Raw genomic sequence first — 15,536 nt, forward strand, 5'->3', positions numbered from 1 at the left:
AGCGGAAGACATATTGAAAATGGTTAATTTCAGCAGACGGAACATCGTTGAAAACGATATAACTCAGAATATTATTTAGATCGGAAGACGCTATGACGGCTATAGGACAGCAAAATCCGATATTGTTATTTTCAGAGCGGCAACGTGTCACCGTTGCTGCTCTGCATCATGCGCAGCTGGGATTACAAGAGGATCACCGTTGTCGTATAGTTGTTGCTGTGTTTGTTGTTGGAGTATCAGAAATGAAGCGGAAGGCGAGTAACTCGAGCGTGCGCGAAATTGTAAATATAAAAATATAAATTCTTTTTAGGCGACCAATATACCCCGCGACATTCTCATATTTTATATTTATACTTATCAAAGCAATTAACATATGTGAAGGAAATTTTCCACAAGTTTAAAGCAGCACAATCGAAATCATATTTCGCAGCGGCAGCAAAAAAAAAACAAAAGATTTCTCTCATATAATAAAAATCAGAAATGTTTAGAGCAGAAAATTTACTCGCGAAGGATTATAATCCATTAATAATTTCAATCTCGTAATAATATTCAATAATAATAAATGAATAACATTTCTGCCTAGAATATAATTCGGATCTCTATCATGTATCAATTACACACGTAATCAATTTCTGATTGAATTACGCACATATTCGCACAACAAAATACGATAAATTGCAATAATCCGCCAATTAATATGAAAATTTATACAACGATTTAAACTGACAACAAATAATATTATCATCGTGTATCGGAGCAACAATAAAAAAAATCTAAATTATATAAAACTTTCACTTAACCGTTTCCGTATTTATAGTACGTTCACGATAATGCATAGAGTAATATATGCGTGAAAGCCCCCTTTTTATCAATATCCAATACAGTAACGTTAAAATACTCGCACGAGAAAAAGAGACGCAATCCGAAATACATGTCGCGCGATCGATTAAAATGCATATTGAACGCGAAAATTAAACGCGTGAATTTACGACATGGGAACAAGTTTGCGTTCGCAATTAGTTTATATTCGCGTCCAGCTCCGCTGTTCCGGTATTCGCCCCATTTCTCACACGGGCGTCATTAATTATGGTCCTTTCATCCGCAGTAAGTTGCCGCGTTATCGGCGTTGTTCCGCAATGACAAGCGCGCGCGGAATTGGGATGTCGAGAGAATCAGGTTGTTCTACCGACAACATTGAAATTGGCCATCACGGGGACGATGCAACGGAACAAATTACATATCACGTTATCTACATTTGCCCGCGATCAATCTCAGGATGCGAGAGAGCGCAAATTTGATCTCGCACGAACGCAATCTCTTTTTGCATATAGCCGATAATAGCAGAGATCATTATACTGAGAATACGAGAATGAACTATAATCGTTATGCATAAAACAATATAATCATTATAATTTAGAGAGTCATTACAACGTGCGTCTCATGACGTAAATTTATCACCTATTTTTTCTTGTGCAAAGGCAATGCTACGAAATTATTTTATTAATAGCAAAATATTGACTTGTGTAAAAGTTGCGCGTATGTAACATAATAATATATAGAGAATAATTGATATATTACACGAATAAATGTCAGATTCACGCAGTCATATCATGCGCATATCTCGAAATTATTATACCGACAATGTATAATTATTGATTTATGATACTTATATGCGTTAAAAAGCACAACAATGCGTAACGAGTTCTGGAACAAACCGGTTTAGATGGTGAAGTGGCAATACGAATTAATGATCGTCACAAATTCATTCGTCGTGATGTCGGGTTGCGCAGCTAATATCCCGTAATCATTTTGCTTACACAATCTATAAAATAAAAAACGCATCATGTATAAAAAAAAATCATGATGCTAACAAGTATAAAATGTAAAAGGATTAAATGCAACGAAAAAACAATGTAAATTTACAAGCGTCGTCTTTACAAATTGATCTTACATAATCCACAGATACTATGCTTGATAATTGTTATGCTAGAGACAAGACCGATTTACAAAACTTTACGATTCTGGATGGAGTAAAATGGATTCTATGTTATGTCAATTATAAAATATTAAGCGTTTGTCCGCGTAAGTAATCATATAATATCAATTCGTAAATGTTTTCACGAATGGATCACGCGTGAAACATTGATATATTTATAAATTATTTGTATAGATGCTCGATAGGGTACTCATAATTTATAAAAATAAACGATCAAATCAAGAGCGTATGTAGGTGTGTGTAACCTGCATAGCTTTAGGTCGTTTTCGCCGCTATGCACCTTGAACACGAAATTTAATAAAATTCCGACCTGCTTTGTAGCCAGAAAATAAGGGCAATCTCATCACGGCTATAATCGTGCTTCTGGAAATAGTCCCGTCATCGACGTCGTTAAGTAAGTAAGTATATATCGTGGACAGCCACACAGGGCCACGATAATATACTCACATCATTATTATCAATGATTTCGTGCGCCGACACATTTATCGAGCCACAAATTAGAGGCTTTTCATTAGCATGCACCGAATCATGAAGATTTCAAAATTCATTCTCTCTCTCTCTCTCTCTCTCTCTCACACATCTCTGAGCAATTTTGTATCTGCACATATGTTGTAACGAAATGCGGTAATTGAGTGAAAGGTGGCACGCAATTGTATGTCTCGTTGTATGTTTGCATACGCCACGCAATCTTAATCGTGGTAAATCTAAACGTTTAAGGGGACTTGAAGAGCCGCAATCAATGAAAATACCCTCATAAAACTTTAGCTTATAAAATGCGGGTATTATCTGTTTGTATAGCTGAAGAGCTGAATACAAGCCTCCAAAAGTCTCTTCAGAACAAGCTGGGAATCAGAGATACGCATTTTGATGATAAATTATAAATTTGGATCGGTTCAGTCATAGACTCGTGTATAAAATAACTTTTAAAAAATATATTGATTTATACTCGTAAAGTAAACAAATTTGTAAATAGTTTCTGTTTTAAAAATATAATAAATATATTGTCTCTGCAGAAAAGAAATTGCAACAACTTTCGTTTATTGCGACATCGATACAAGATACTATCGTATCTGCAGCTTTCATAGTTAATCTCGAGTTGATAAAACTTGTTTTTCTGATTTCGCGAATATCCAATGAATACGTCAAAACCGAGTTTGCTTCCATCTGCTTCTCAAGTGCAGATATCAGATGAGCAAGAATCAGATGGCTGTGCGCGCTCTAACTCCGCTCCCAGGCATCTCGAGCAAAACATGATCCGATATGATCGCCGCGATCTTATTTGAGTGTGAGAGCCGCGTTCATTCATGAGCACGAGAACGAACTGGGCGAAACGTGTGTGACCTATTTCCATGATGCAGCGTCAAAATTGATGATGATCTCTGCTGCTCCTTTCGCGGATCGTCGAGAGAATATTTATCCCGAATGTTCCGCAGCATCAAACGGCCACGTGGACGATAAAGTACGAGAAGTGAGACTTCTGAAAATGCGCGCAAACAGCGAGCGACGAATTACGAGGCTCGTGGGGCCCGAGTGACGGACCCCTGGCCAGTCTTTCACAGCATCCGAAAATATACCGTGATTTCGAAAACATGCAACGCTTTCTCATGCAAGATCATTATACAAAAGGCTATTTTATCCTCTCATTTTTTTTTTCATCGTTTTTTCTCGTCATGATTTTTTCCATGCACGCCATGGTTTCCTTTCCACGATCGATGAAATTTCGTAAGCTTTGACAGATATCACATCGAATTTCAAAGATAGCTGTCATTCTTCGTCAAAAAAATCACGTATTTAACTCTTAACTCGACGCATTAGCACCGTCAACTATCTATTTGTTTTGCGTAAAAGACATTCGTAAAAATATCAATCGAAAGTCATTTCTCTCAGATAAGCGCATATCAATAACGCAACAGAAATATAAAAAAAAAAGAAGCGTCGCCACAAACCAATCTCATGGGTTAAAGGTTGCATTAAACACATATTTGATTTGTTTTGTCATACATATGCATGTGTCAATATGCAGAAATAATCCTCTGTGGAAATAAATAAAAATCATCCTCTCTCGAGATAGCAGATCTCGTTAATAAATAATTTACATAGTATACATTTTTATTAATCATTCACATATTAATTTGGTAAAAGAGTATCATCATAAAACGTCGTACATTTTAAAATACTGCTAAAGTTAGAATTGCTCTTTTCATAGCCAACTAGTAGCGCTGATAAAGTTGAAATGCTCCAACTTTACGAATGTTTACGTCGCCGGTATATATGTACGTATACTTTTTTAGCTGCTAAAAAAGCAATCTTCCGCTATGTTTTAAAGCAAGCAGAATAATAGCCGTTAGCGACAAAAATGTTGTAAAAACTATATACCGGGTAGATAGTCGTTAGTCGTTATATTCACATTAGCAATCAATGCAAATACCAACGAATTTTTTGCTCTCCGATCATTTATATTATCCGTATTTCATAATCAGAGCAAGACCGAGATTATCGGCTCAAAGGTATTTTAACGCTGATAACAACGCGTACCTCTTTGAGAAAAATTTGCGCAGTTGAGTACGCGAGATCGGCGGTGATGTCGGATTACAAAGAAAGAGAGAGAGAGAGAGAGAGAGAGAAAGAGAGAGATCTCGCTTTATTACTCGGTAGCCGTGTGACGTCGGCTCGTCGGGTTCATCAGTGCGCGTGTAATATACATCCGCATACACGAGCAACCACGACGACGACACGTTGCTAAAGTCGGGTGAAATAATTGCTCATCGATCGCGAGCCTTATACGCAGGTGCGAATTTAATAATATGCCTGCCTGCGAAATCTATATTGACGTCGGACCTTCGCGCGACATTCCGTTTTAATATTGTTCCCCCGGGAAAACGCAATACGGAAGAAACTTTACGTCTTTTGACGCGGATCTCTTAGCGAAAAACATGAAACCTCTCTGCACACGTGATATAATTAATAGTTATAATTAACTCTGTGAAATCACCTGTACAGCTGAGATGCTCTTGTCAAAAACGTCAAATTGTAATTAAAAGGTCTCGCGTTGCGCACTTTAATGTCGTAAAACATGAGAAAAAGAAATTTGGAAAAGCGCGGTACGCGATTTCACTACGACGACAAGAAATATTTTTTTCTGCGCAATTATAAAATAAAATAAAATTTATACATTGTTACTCTCCTTATTTACAAATTTCATATATAAAAAAAACAATGTAACAATTATGAAAATATTACTTAAAAAAAGGATTGCAAATTTAAATTATAAAATACACGTAAACGTATAACAAATTTTTAACGGATATTCTTTTAACCACCAATTTTTTTAAAAAGTCCAATTCTGTTTTAGTCAAAATTTTATAGTGAGTCAAAACTTTTTTGTTGCAATTTTCTGAAATTATGAAAACATCTAACAGAGATATGGAACTCACCGCAAATAATTTATACATGATTTCTCGGAGATAAAATTTTTTTCTATTAATACGCGTGAGCTGACTAGAATATATGCATAAACAATACATAAACAACTTTCTTGTTTCGAACTAGTGTAAATGACGAATCAACAAATATAATCTCGCTTTGTTATGTGAAAAAAAGAGTATTGTGATATACAAATTTAGTCAGTGCAAACTTTTATAAAATCATTATATCGTTAAAATTCCCACAATCTAAACAAGAAACACGATAAACTATATGTAACATAACAAATAATCGTGTAATCATATTGTTGTTTTTATGATGATAGAGAGTGTATAAGGCATTATCAAATGTTTATGCAACAAAAAACATTAAATTATCAAGGCCTCTTCTCAGTGCAAAAAATGCATATCTTCAAAGATATCAGAGAAAAATATATATATATATAATGTTATGCAATTAATTTGCAACTTAATATAAATCCTTTTCTTATCTCTTTTCCTTCTTTCCATCTATGATACATATACATGTTTTAGATAGCCTTCATAAAAGTGAGATGCAAAATTAATGAGATGCATTATTAAATAATTAGATATTACATAATCAGTGAACAGTATCCACATAAAACATAAAGCGTCGATATTCAACGGTAATTATTTTTGTAAAATATCAATAATTCGTATATATTTTTTTCAATATTTTTAATATAAAACAATGATATAAAACATTAAAAATTATAATAGCTGCAAATGAAGTAACTTTGATCATGCTCAATCCAAAGCTAATAATCTTGAAAAAGCAAAATGAATATGGATAACTACGGAAATGATAGTTGGTAACCTCGAGAATGTATAGACGATGCAAACAGTCCCGAATAGATAAATATCTAAGGTCAGAGCTCGTTGCGCACGCACTTGGAATGTAAGTGGGATTAAATTCTGCAAAAATATTTGTGGTTTTTGAGGCTGCGTAATCCTGTGAACTATTGACTATAAATTCCGCCATACTTGAGTCTCTCTTTAATTTTAAAAAATATAACAATTTCTATCACATACAATTCGATTATTGAGTAAACTCCACAATTTTTATTGATTTATTGATTTTATTGATTTTATTTATTGATTTTATTGATTTTTTTGCATTAATATGTTCTTGCGTAAAAACAATATATAAAATTTTTACAAAATATATATTTATAAAAAAAAAAAATTAAATTCTCCGATGGAAAAAAATTCTACAAATGCACGAAAAAATGATTGGAATATTTGAATATTATCGTAATTTTACAATACTTTCTATTTAACGTATATGATATATTGACAGTTTGAATTGTGTCAATTTGACATTTTCCATCCGCGTCGTGTGACATAAATTTTTAATTAAAAATTTTTAATCTGAAAATTATTAAAAAGTTATTTTCGGCTGATATGATTCAATTGTAGCTGTACGCGTTTAAAATTTCCTTGATATTTTTCTCTACTGGGTTTCTGTCTGGGCACTTTTTGAAAAAATAAACATCGAATAAAAAAAAAACTTTCTCACGAAAGGAAACGAATACTCTTCATAGTGGAACTCGTGTATAAGAAGCTGTCAAGTTATAACGCGATTAAATGACAGCTACACCGACTGCAATGAGAAATTTTATTTTTCGCTCATTTTTCACTTACCCCAAAGTGGAAAGGAACCCGGATACATTTCCCTCGGCATAGAGGCTGACTATGTCGCCGAGGTGAAGAAAGCTCGCGGATCCTAAAAGCTCGCCCATTTCGATGCCGTTGTTTTAGTCTCCCTCGTTGCCTCAAAGTCGGAGAAACTCCTGTGTGGGCCACTTTAGCCGAGTGAATTATTCATGGCTATACCTGGAAGAACGAAATAAACAATCATTAGAGAGAACCGAAGGGAATACGGGTGCTGTAGATAACGAAATCGCTTCCGACCGGATTATGTAATGAAAGAAACATATGTAGAAATGTGTGTTCTTCTCCTTTTTATTTCGCAACAATCGACGCCTACAGTCGATAAAATAATAGCGGAAATGTACTCTTAACGATCGACTACATATCTAACTGCATGTTAAATCTATTGAAAAATCGTGAGAACCACTTATAAATTTAAGAATTTATATCATGAAAAATACTATATTAATATAATAACACGAGAAAATATATATCAAAGAAATATTTACAATATTTTTATGAAAATATAATATTTGTTTCCTTATTACAATCTAGTATTTCTCTCATCGAAACAAAAAGATTTCTTTAATAAACTTTAGTTAGATTGCAAGTGCATAAAAGATATTCTTATATAAACATTCCGTCATTGAGCTTAAAGAAATGCACATTTAATTCAAAGAATAAGAATGTCCTGGTATAAAATTCGTTGTAATGCCAATGCCAAACGTAATAATAAACATGGTATGCTTCGTAAAAAGTGAGAGTATCTAAATATTTTTCTAATATTCGTCTAATATTTCCGTTGTACATAAAATTTTTGATCTCGCATACTGCATTTTGGCGCCGCGTTTATTGTTAAATACGAGCTAATCTAAAATCCACGAAAATAAACGCAGTTTATTAAGAAAAAAAATATTAATATAAAAATATTATATTACTAAAAAACTTTGTTACGCGAATCATCTCGGATGTAAAAACATGATATATAGACTGAAACGTATAAATATAATAGAAGAACGAGACTTAATTGCTCATGGTGCCACTGCAAATTGCTAGAAGATGTTATCTATCTAATAGATCCAAGACAGGACACTAAACGAGTCATAAGATTTTTTTTCCTCTCTCAACAATGTGAACGAAAAATATTTTTCACGGAATGGATCAATCGCACGAGATATATTGCGAATTTGCGTAATGATTAAAAGCTATTCATTTCCCGCGACACTCATGTTAGTTTTCTTCGTATCTCAAACTTCATATCATTAAAATGACAAGTATTTTACATTTTAATATGCGCGCTACATACGCGAGCATCTATATACGGATTTTTATTCCATTACTTTTTATCTCGTACTTCCCATTTTTATAAAACGCGAGTTTTATTTCAGATAAATAATATTCCAAGTATCGAGCCACCCATCAATGCAAAATAAAGATCTTAATCTCAATTTTTATAACTGCAAATCTTTAATTAAACTGCAAGATCTTCAATTATCCGTAATTAACAAGTCTTTAATTATATGTAAATTTAAATCTTCCCGATTCATCGAAAATGAAGACGATCTTATATGAAATCCTATCAATGTCGCAATCGCCTGGAAATAATCCAGCGACAAATGGTAAGGTACAGCTTCTCGATAAATTTATTTAGTTCAATCGATTGTCTTCAGACAGAGAGAGACTTTATCCGAGCTCTACCCTTTAAATTAAATTGACCCTTAACCTTAGCGTCCGTGTAAACAACCATAACTACAGGCACGATCACCGGTCAGGTTCGCTTTTACAGAAAAAAATCGATTAAACAAGTCCTGATACTGTATGTGTGTAAACAATCATTTGACGTGAACAAAATGCAACTATAATTACACAAAAAAAACTGATAAATCAATGTAACTTTATTATTTAATTATTGAAAATTCTTTTATAATTCTAAGATTTTTATATACATATATACATCCGGGCTTTAGATATTTATCTTTAATATTATAATTTTTGAATGCATATAAATATAATTTTATTTATCATTATTAAAAGACAAAATCGCATCGTGTAAAACATATTTCAACTTGATATTCTAAAAATTCAATAGAAAAGTTGATTCAGTCAACGTATATTTTTAAAACGCAACACAATATGTTCAATTCTTACAAAAAAAAAAAAAAAAAAAACTATCGATTGCTTTTATGTAAAGACATGCTTATCTCGCGGTTACCTCATTCGCAGACGTACGACAGCTATTTTTGGATCTCATTCATAGAAAAGCTACAAGGAAACACAACAGGAATTATGCGTGTCTCTCTGTGAATGAGTTTCAGTCAAAAAATAAATAAAACCTGCTACAACTATAAACTATATATATATATAAATAATTATAATATTATACAAATTTAATTTCCAATTTATGCAAAAAATATTATGAAAAATAAACAACAAATGCGTAATGGGTTTTACCAAGAGATAGAATATATTTAAAAAATAGTATCATATATAAGAAATTGTGCAAGGCATCGTAATATAAGTTTCTTTTAGATTATTCTACGGTCTATTACTATATACATTGTATATACTAGAATGTAATTATGCAAGATAAATGATTAAAGCATCACATTAATGATAATTGCACCGTGCAGTGCATGATTCTATTCTACTGCGTAAAAAAGTTATCGTTGAAGATTCTGCATTGCAGGGATATTAAAATATTATTAAAACAATAGCTGCAACTTGCAGATGATATTACACATATCGCATGATACACGAGAATCTCTTCACTTCCGACGGTATCACATGCTCTATTGTTTGTTTCAACAAAAATTCTTTCCATAAATGTGAAAAATTCCCACTGTTTATATATCTATAAAATAATATACAATATGAAAAAATTGTTTTTATTTTAATTGCTTTTATTTTAATTGTATTAAAAAAAAATTGTTATTATTTTTATTTTTATTTCTCTGATAATTTTAATTTATCTGATAAAAATCATTATTAAATTACAATTTTACGTAATACTCTTTCACGTTATTCAATTACAATATTATTAAGCTTCTCTGCGATAATATTGCGCTATTAATTATTACTACAAATTTATTTCAACACATTTATCAAAAATTAACTTATTTTTTCTTTTCAAATCTTAATCTTTAATTCGTATTAAATATTAAAATACGTGTTCATCGGTTTTCACACAGAGATTTCCCATTCAAAAGCATCAATATTAATTCTTCATATTTATATGATATCCGCAAAAATATCAATATACCGATTGTATAATGCAATAAAAAAGCGCGCTAAGATGTTTGCTCCGTTTTCGTACCGAACAATACAACAGGCGGACAATAAACTGCCAATTGACTATCAATATCGTCTAATGAAACCGTATCGTTGCATCGCGACATGAGGGGATATGCAATTCTATCCACTCTACCGCTTATTCACTGAACAAAATGCTGCTATTAAACGACGACATTTAATACGATCCCAAACACACACAGTATGTATGTGTTTATGTATGTTATTATTGTACATATACAGTGCCCGCAAGAATCATCGGTCGACGTAATCGTGTAATTCTTCTAGTATAGTTTTCCTCCTAGTATTATCATAAAAGAAACTCCATATTTTCAGCGAGAGCGTAAGACGTATATTAACAAGGAAGATAGCAAATGCAATTTTCCTCTCAAGTATTACAAATCTAAAAGCGTTCGATCGAGAGATTCGCTTAAAGAAATTAAACAGCTAAATAATTTAAGGAGCTGTTAGCAAACGTGGCATAAATTAAATGTTTTGCCACCATTATGAAGATCGGCGAATTAATTAAAATGTTGAATGAATTAATGATAGTTTTTATCAACATACATTACAAGTAACGTGTGTTCGAGTATATATTTTTTACACGATACACGATACGCGCGATTAGTTTTCTGCGTTTTTTTTTTTTCCCGGAATGTAGCTGGTCGTATTGCGACAAATGCAAGGAGCTTATACGCAACGCGCCAACCGAGGCTGAGATTCAACCTGACGCATTATTACAGCCTACAATGCACCTTGACCTCGGATTGCCGGTTGTGCCCCCAAAAGCCATGCGCGGTGTTCAATTTCACGCAGGGAGAGAGATATCGGGTTTTCATGAATTACGCAACCGAGACTCTCTCACGGAACGAAGCAACGAGATGTCACAATCGCGTTCGCGTTACAAGATCGGCAGTTTCATCTTCACCGGGACCGTTTAATATGTTTCTCTCCGTCGAGATTCCCAAAAGAAATCGATCCTATCGAAATATATTTATGATCAATTTTCGCGCGAATAATTAGTTTCATCTCGAGTTAAAGATATTAATATCGCAATCACGTGCATTTCTCGACAAAGGAATATCTTTGAGATTAGTCGCTTCGAACAAATAAATGAAAATATTGCTACGCTATGACATTAAAAATGTCGATAAAAGAAACAATACCGAAGCGTGTGCTTTCTGAGAAAGTTAATTTTGTATTCCTTAAATGAGATATATTTATTCGTGGGATATTATTTCCATTTGAGACTGTTATTTTTGAAGTAAAAACAAACCTTGAAACCATAACGTAAGAATGTGTGTCGCGCTAAAAATATTCTTGAGTGATAAAATACATTAAAATCATTTAGCTTTTTATAAATTACATCTTTCACATTGCATTTCGCGCATCATTTCCTCGTTTATAAAATTGCATACCCAATACAAATAAACTTGTGTATTTTAAACGACAGTTGCGTTGTATTACATTAAAACACTATATTTTTCTAAATTATTAATTTACATCTTTTTCTGCAATTATAATAATGTAGATTTATTATTGAAATTATAAAAAGAATATTTATAGCACAAAAATATCGTCAATATAATAATTATTAATTGATACAATATAATCAAATTTTAAATAAGAAAATAAAATTTTTATGATAACACATATATTCAAGTAAAAAAAAAAGTTATTCTTTTTGTGAATTGATACTTTTAATATTGATTATGTAATAATAACATTTAGTTAATAATTAATCCATTTTACCGCAACATGTTTAAAACATTCTTACGTTATTCTCATCTTATCTGAACCCGGATATGTAAAGGAGGAAGCAACGCGCTATTCGCTCGTGATGTCATTAAACTTTGAGGGAAGGAAGATAAGAGTAGGAGGAATCTATCGAGCACGTTTGACCCATACCGGTCGCCAATAAAGTATTATATCCGTTTTACGGAGAACTCCGTGTCATGATGAAAACCCGTCGAACTGTCGTTCCGGATATACGTTCAATCGATAGATGCCTCTACTCGAAGACGCCAGAATCAAAATCATACAGAAGTGAGATAAATATGTCTGTATTCTTCGATTCTTTGATTCGAAGAAAATTCTATCGCAGGAAAGTATTTAAAAAGATGTATGTATATGTTTACTTTTGCAAAAATGGAATTTCTTCTTTTTGGTCACGTTTTTCATTAATTTATACAAAATATAAACTGTATATTTTTTCGAAGAAAAATTGCTATTCTTTTAATACAAATATTTCAATTAATTAAATATATTAAATATATATTGTAATTTGCGCGTAATACTGAAATGAGAATTATATCACCCACAAAGACATGACATTAGCTCTGCTAATATCAGCTGATTTAGTACCAGAATGAATAAGAATCACGTAATTGATGCAATGCATGTCCCATTAACTTACAGTAGCAAGATTTTAGATTGAAACACACTTCTCAAAGACACCATTATGTCACAAGATTTTCAAATTTTATCAAATAAAAAAGCAATATTTAATTTAATTATACTACCGTCTTATTTATATTTACTAAGTACAATTTTATATATTTACGAAATATATGATTCCAAATTTTATATGTTTTTGTCAACAAATTCTATTTTTTATATTTCTTCAATATCTATTTTTTGAAAAACATACGAAGGAAACTTTACACCGTTTTGTTATGTTCAACGCTGAATATGATTGCCTAATCAACTAGTTTTCATTGACGTGTTATCAGGAAAGCTGGCACATACACGCGCTAGTGTGTATCAACGAAACTTACAATCATCCAGCGCTGAATATAAAACATAAATATTTTTTTACTATACTTGCAGACTAAGATTTCACATACGTGTCAAATTCGAGCTGTGTCAAATACGTGCTCACGAATCACGTACGTGACAATGAACATGCCGAAAATACTATCGATAAACATGAAAAGTCGGAAATGCACATTTGAAATACCATTCTTCCTATCCCCTCTTTCCTCTTCTCGTCAAATTTTAATTTCAAAGATTAATTCTGTTATAAAGAATATTTCATAATTATTTCCTCATTTTAACCGAGATATTAATTATTAATAAATTCTACTTGAAAATTAAAAAAATCCACAAATGCGAACAATTAATATTTCTTTCGATTTTCAATAAAAATACTGACATAAAAACAGTCGCTCATCTTTGCAAAAAATTAGAAATATTATATTAAATTTTTAAAAATGTTTATTTGCTCAGGCCAATTGTAGCACTTTGACATTTCCATTCAACTTACAAAACGAATGTTTCTATGGCTAGGCAACAGTTTCTATAATGGTTTAAAACAAAAATGAGAGAAAGAGAGATAAAGGAAAAATGGATCTGCATCACGGAAAGATGCCTTCTCGGCCTGTGTTAATCGAGCTCCGATCTTTCATTCGTGTAATTGCATTCCGCGCGTTAAAAAACTCGTATAGTAAATGAGATCCGATTCGGAGTTTGATGCGTCTTCGTTTAATCAAGCAGGTATCCGCAAGCGTTCGCGGCCGAAAGCATGATCGGCGCGTATCTCATTATCGATAGGAATAATCATAATCGACAGGCAACGTTCGATTTAACAGCTGCCGAATAAAAAAACACAGCATCTTTCTCGTCGGACAACTTTAATAAAACGCGATGCAATTTTCAAGCCGCAAAATTCAAGCCTCTTTCACTTCCGCTTACATTCGCGCATATCGCAGGAAAGAAACGGCTGATAATCTCGAGTGGACGTTCTCGAAGACGCGAAACGCACGAGCAAAATCGATTACGGAAGTCAAGGACTGCAATTTGCGGGGCCGCGTATCTCTCGCTGCGAACGACGAGCAACGAGAGCTCGAGCGAGCAAAAAAAGAGAGAGAAAATAAAAAAAAATGTGTTTACTCACTTCCTCGCGGTGGCGGCGGCGGCGACGGCCGCAGGCTCCTCGCCCAGCTCCGCGCGCTGTCGATGAATCGAGATCGTTCCCGGAACAAAAGTCCGATACGTCGCACAGCCCGTTCAGCTCGTATGCACGTACGAGTGAAAACGCCGGTGCACTTCCGTCTCTTGATGTTCGTGCCGAGGAGATGCAGCTCCTCTTCGCGCGGGGGAATGACGACGTCGACGAGCGGACAGGCGGGTGATCGGTCGGTCGATGATCGGTCTCGAAGGCTGGGTGGACAGGCAGTCGCCTACAAGCGATCCGGCGATCGGTTGTTATGGATATGTATGCGTGTACGTGTGTGTAAATAATTTTTTTTTCTTTTTTCGTGTAATACGCGCGGGAAAGTGCGGGCGTGCGTGAGTGCGTGCGACGATAAGACAACGGGCGACAACAATCGGCGATCGGACGCGGCGGATTTACATACTGTGACGTATCGTGACGTTTGTATGCATATGTATCTCTCAGCGTCGATCCTGCATGTCTCTCTGTCCGCGGGCAGCAACCGCCAAGTGTCACTGGCACGTACGCGATCGAAACAATGATGTTGACACGCACGACGTACAACGCAACGTCCGCACCGCTCGGTGGTCCCGACACGACTAACGTAACGCTGATGACTATCGCTACCTCACCACCACTACCGCCGCGCGCGCGCGCAGCGCGAGATGCGCGCCGCGAATTTATCTGTCGGTAACTGAGCGCACGATATGTTCCGCCGGTCAATTTGATTCCCAATCATGATAAAACTGATAAATCACAAAAATATCAACAAAATAATTGCTAGCATATATGTTATGTAAATGAAAAGTTCTGAGATGCTCATGCTTGATATAAACATTCGAAATAAACATATTTATTTGAATAAAAAAATATGCAAAATATGAAATACGATTATTTTTAAAAATTTCTTTTATGAACGTATAAGAATAATTACATAAAAGAGGAGAACTGTTTGCGCGCATTTAGAGACTTGAATAGTATGTGAATGACAATTAATAGAAACATATGTAAATGAAGTATTCATCGATAATATAGAGATCTTTAGAATAGAGATTATATTATACAATAGAGATAAATACGTATATATATAGGGAATAGGGATATGTTTCTCCATTTCACAATTATTGTACAATATTTTACTATACAAATTATTTTAAGTATCATATCATGAATAATTATTGTATCTGGAAATTAATTAAAATTAAAAAATACAAGAATGTAA

General features: G+C 33.7%; 1 protein-coding gene across 4 annotated transcripts in view; it reads right to left on the reverse strand.

The window, feature by feature from the left end:
* LOC126855741 (inositol 1,4,5-trisphosphate receptor) overlaps window positions 1-14,928 on the reverse strand; it is a 39,220-nt gene extending 24,292 nt beyond the window's left edge. For all 4 annotated transcript variants that reach the window (XM_050603609.1, XM_050603607.1, XM_050603608.1 and 1 more), the window contains exons 1-2: window positions 14,276-14,928; window positions 7,084-7,275 (exon numbers count right to left, since the gene is read on the reverse strand). In XM_050603609.1, the coding sequence (XP_050459566.1) occupies window positions 7,084-7,181 (98 nt within the window). In that variant the 5' untranslated portion in view covers window positions 7,182-7,275; window positions 14,276-14,928. The remainder of the gene's footprint in view (window positions 1-7,083; window positions 7,276-14,275) is intronic.
* Between the last annotated feature and the right edge of the window lie 608 nt (window positions 14,929-15,536).

The sequence above is a fragment of the Cataglyphis hispanica genome, chromosome 17, assembly GCF_021464435.1.
Source record: "Cataglyphis hispanica isolate Lineage 1 chromosome 17, ULB_Chis1_1.0, whole genome shotgun sequence".
Taxonomy (NCBI): domain Eukaryota; kingdom Metazoa; phylum Arthropoda; class Insecta; order Hymenoptera; family Formicidae; genus Cataglyphis; species Cataglyphis hispanica.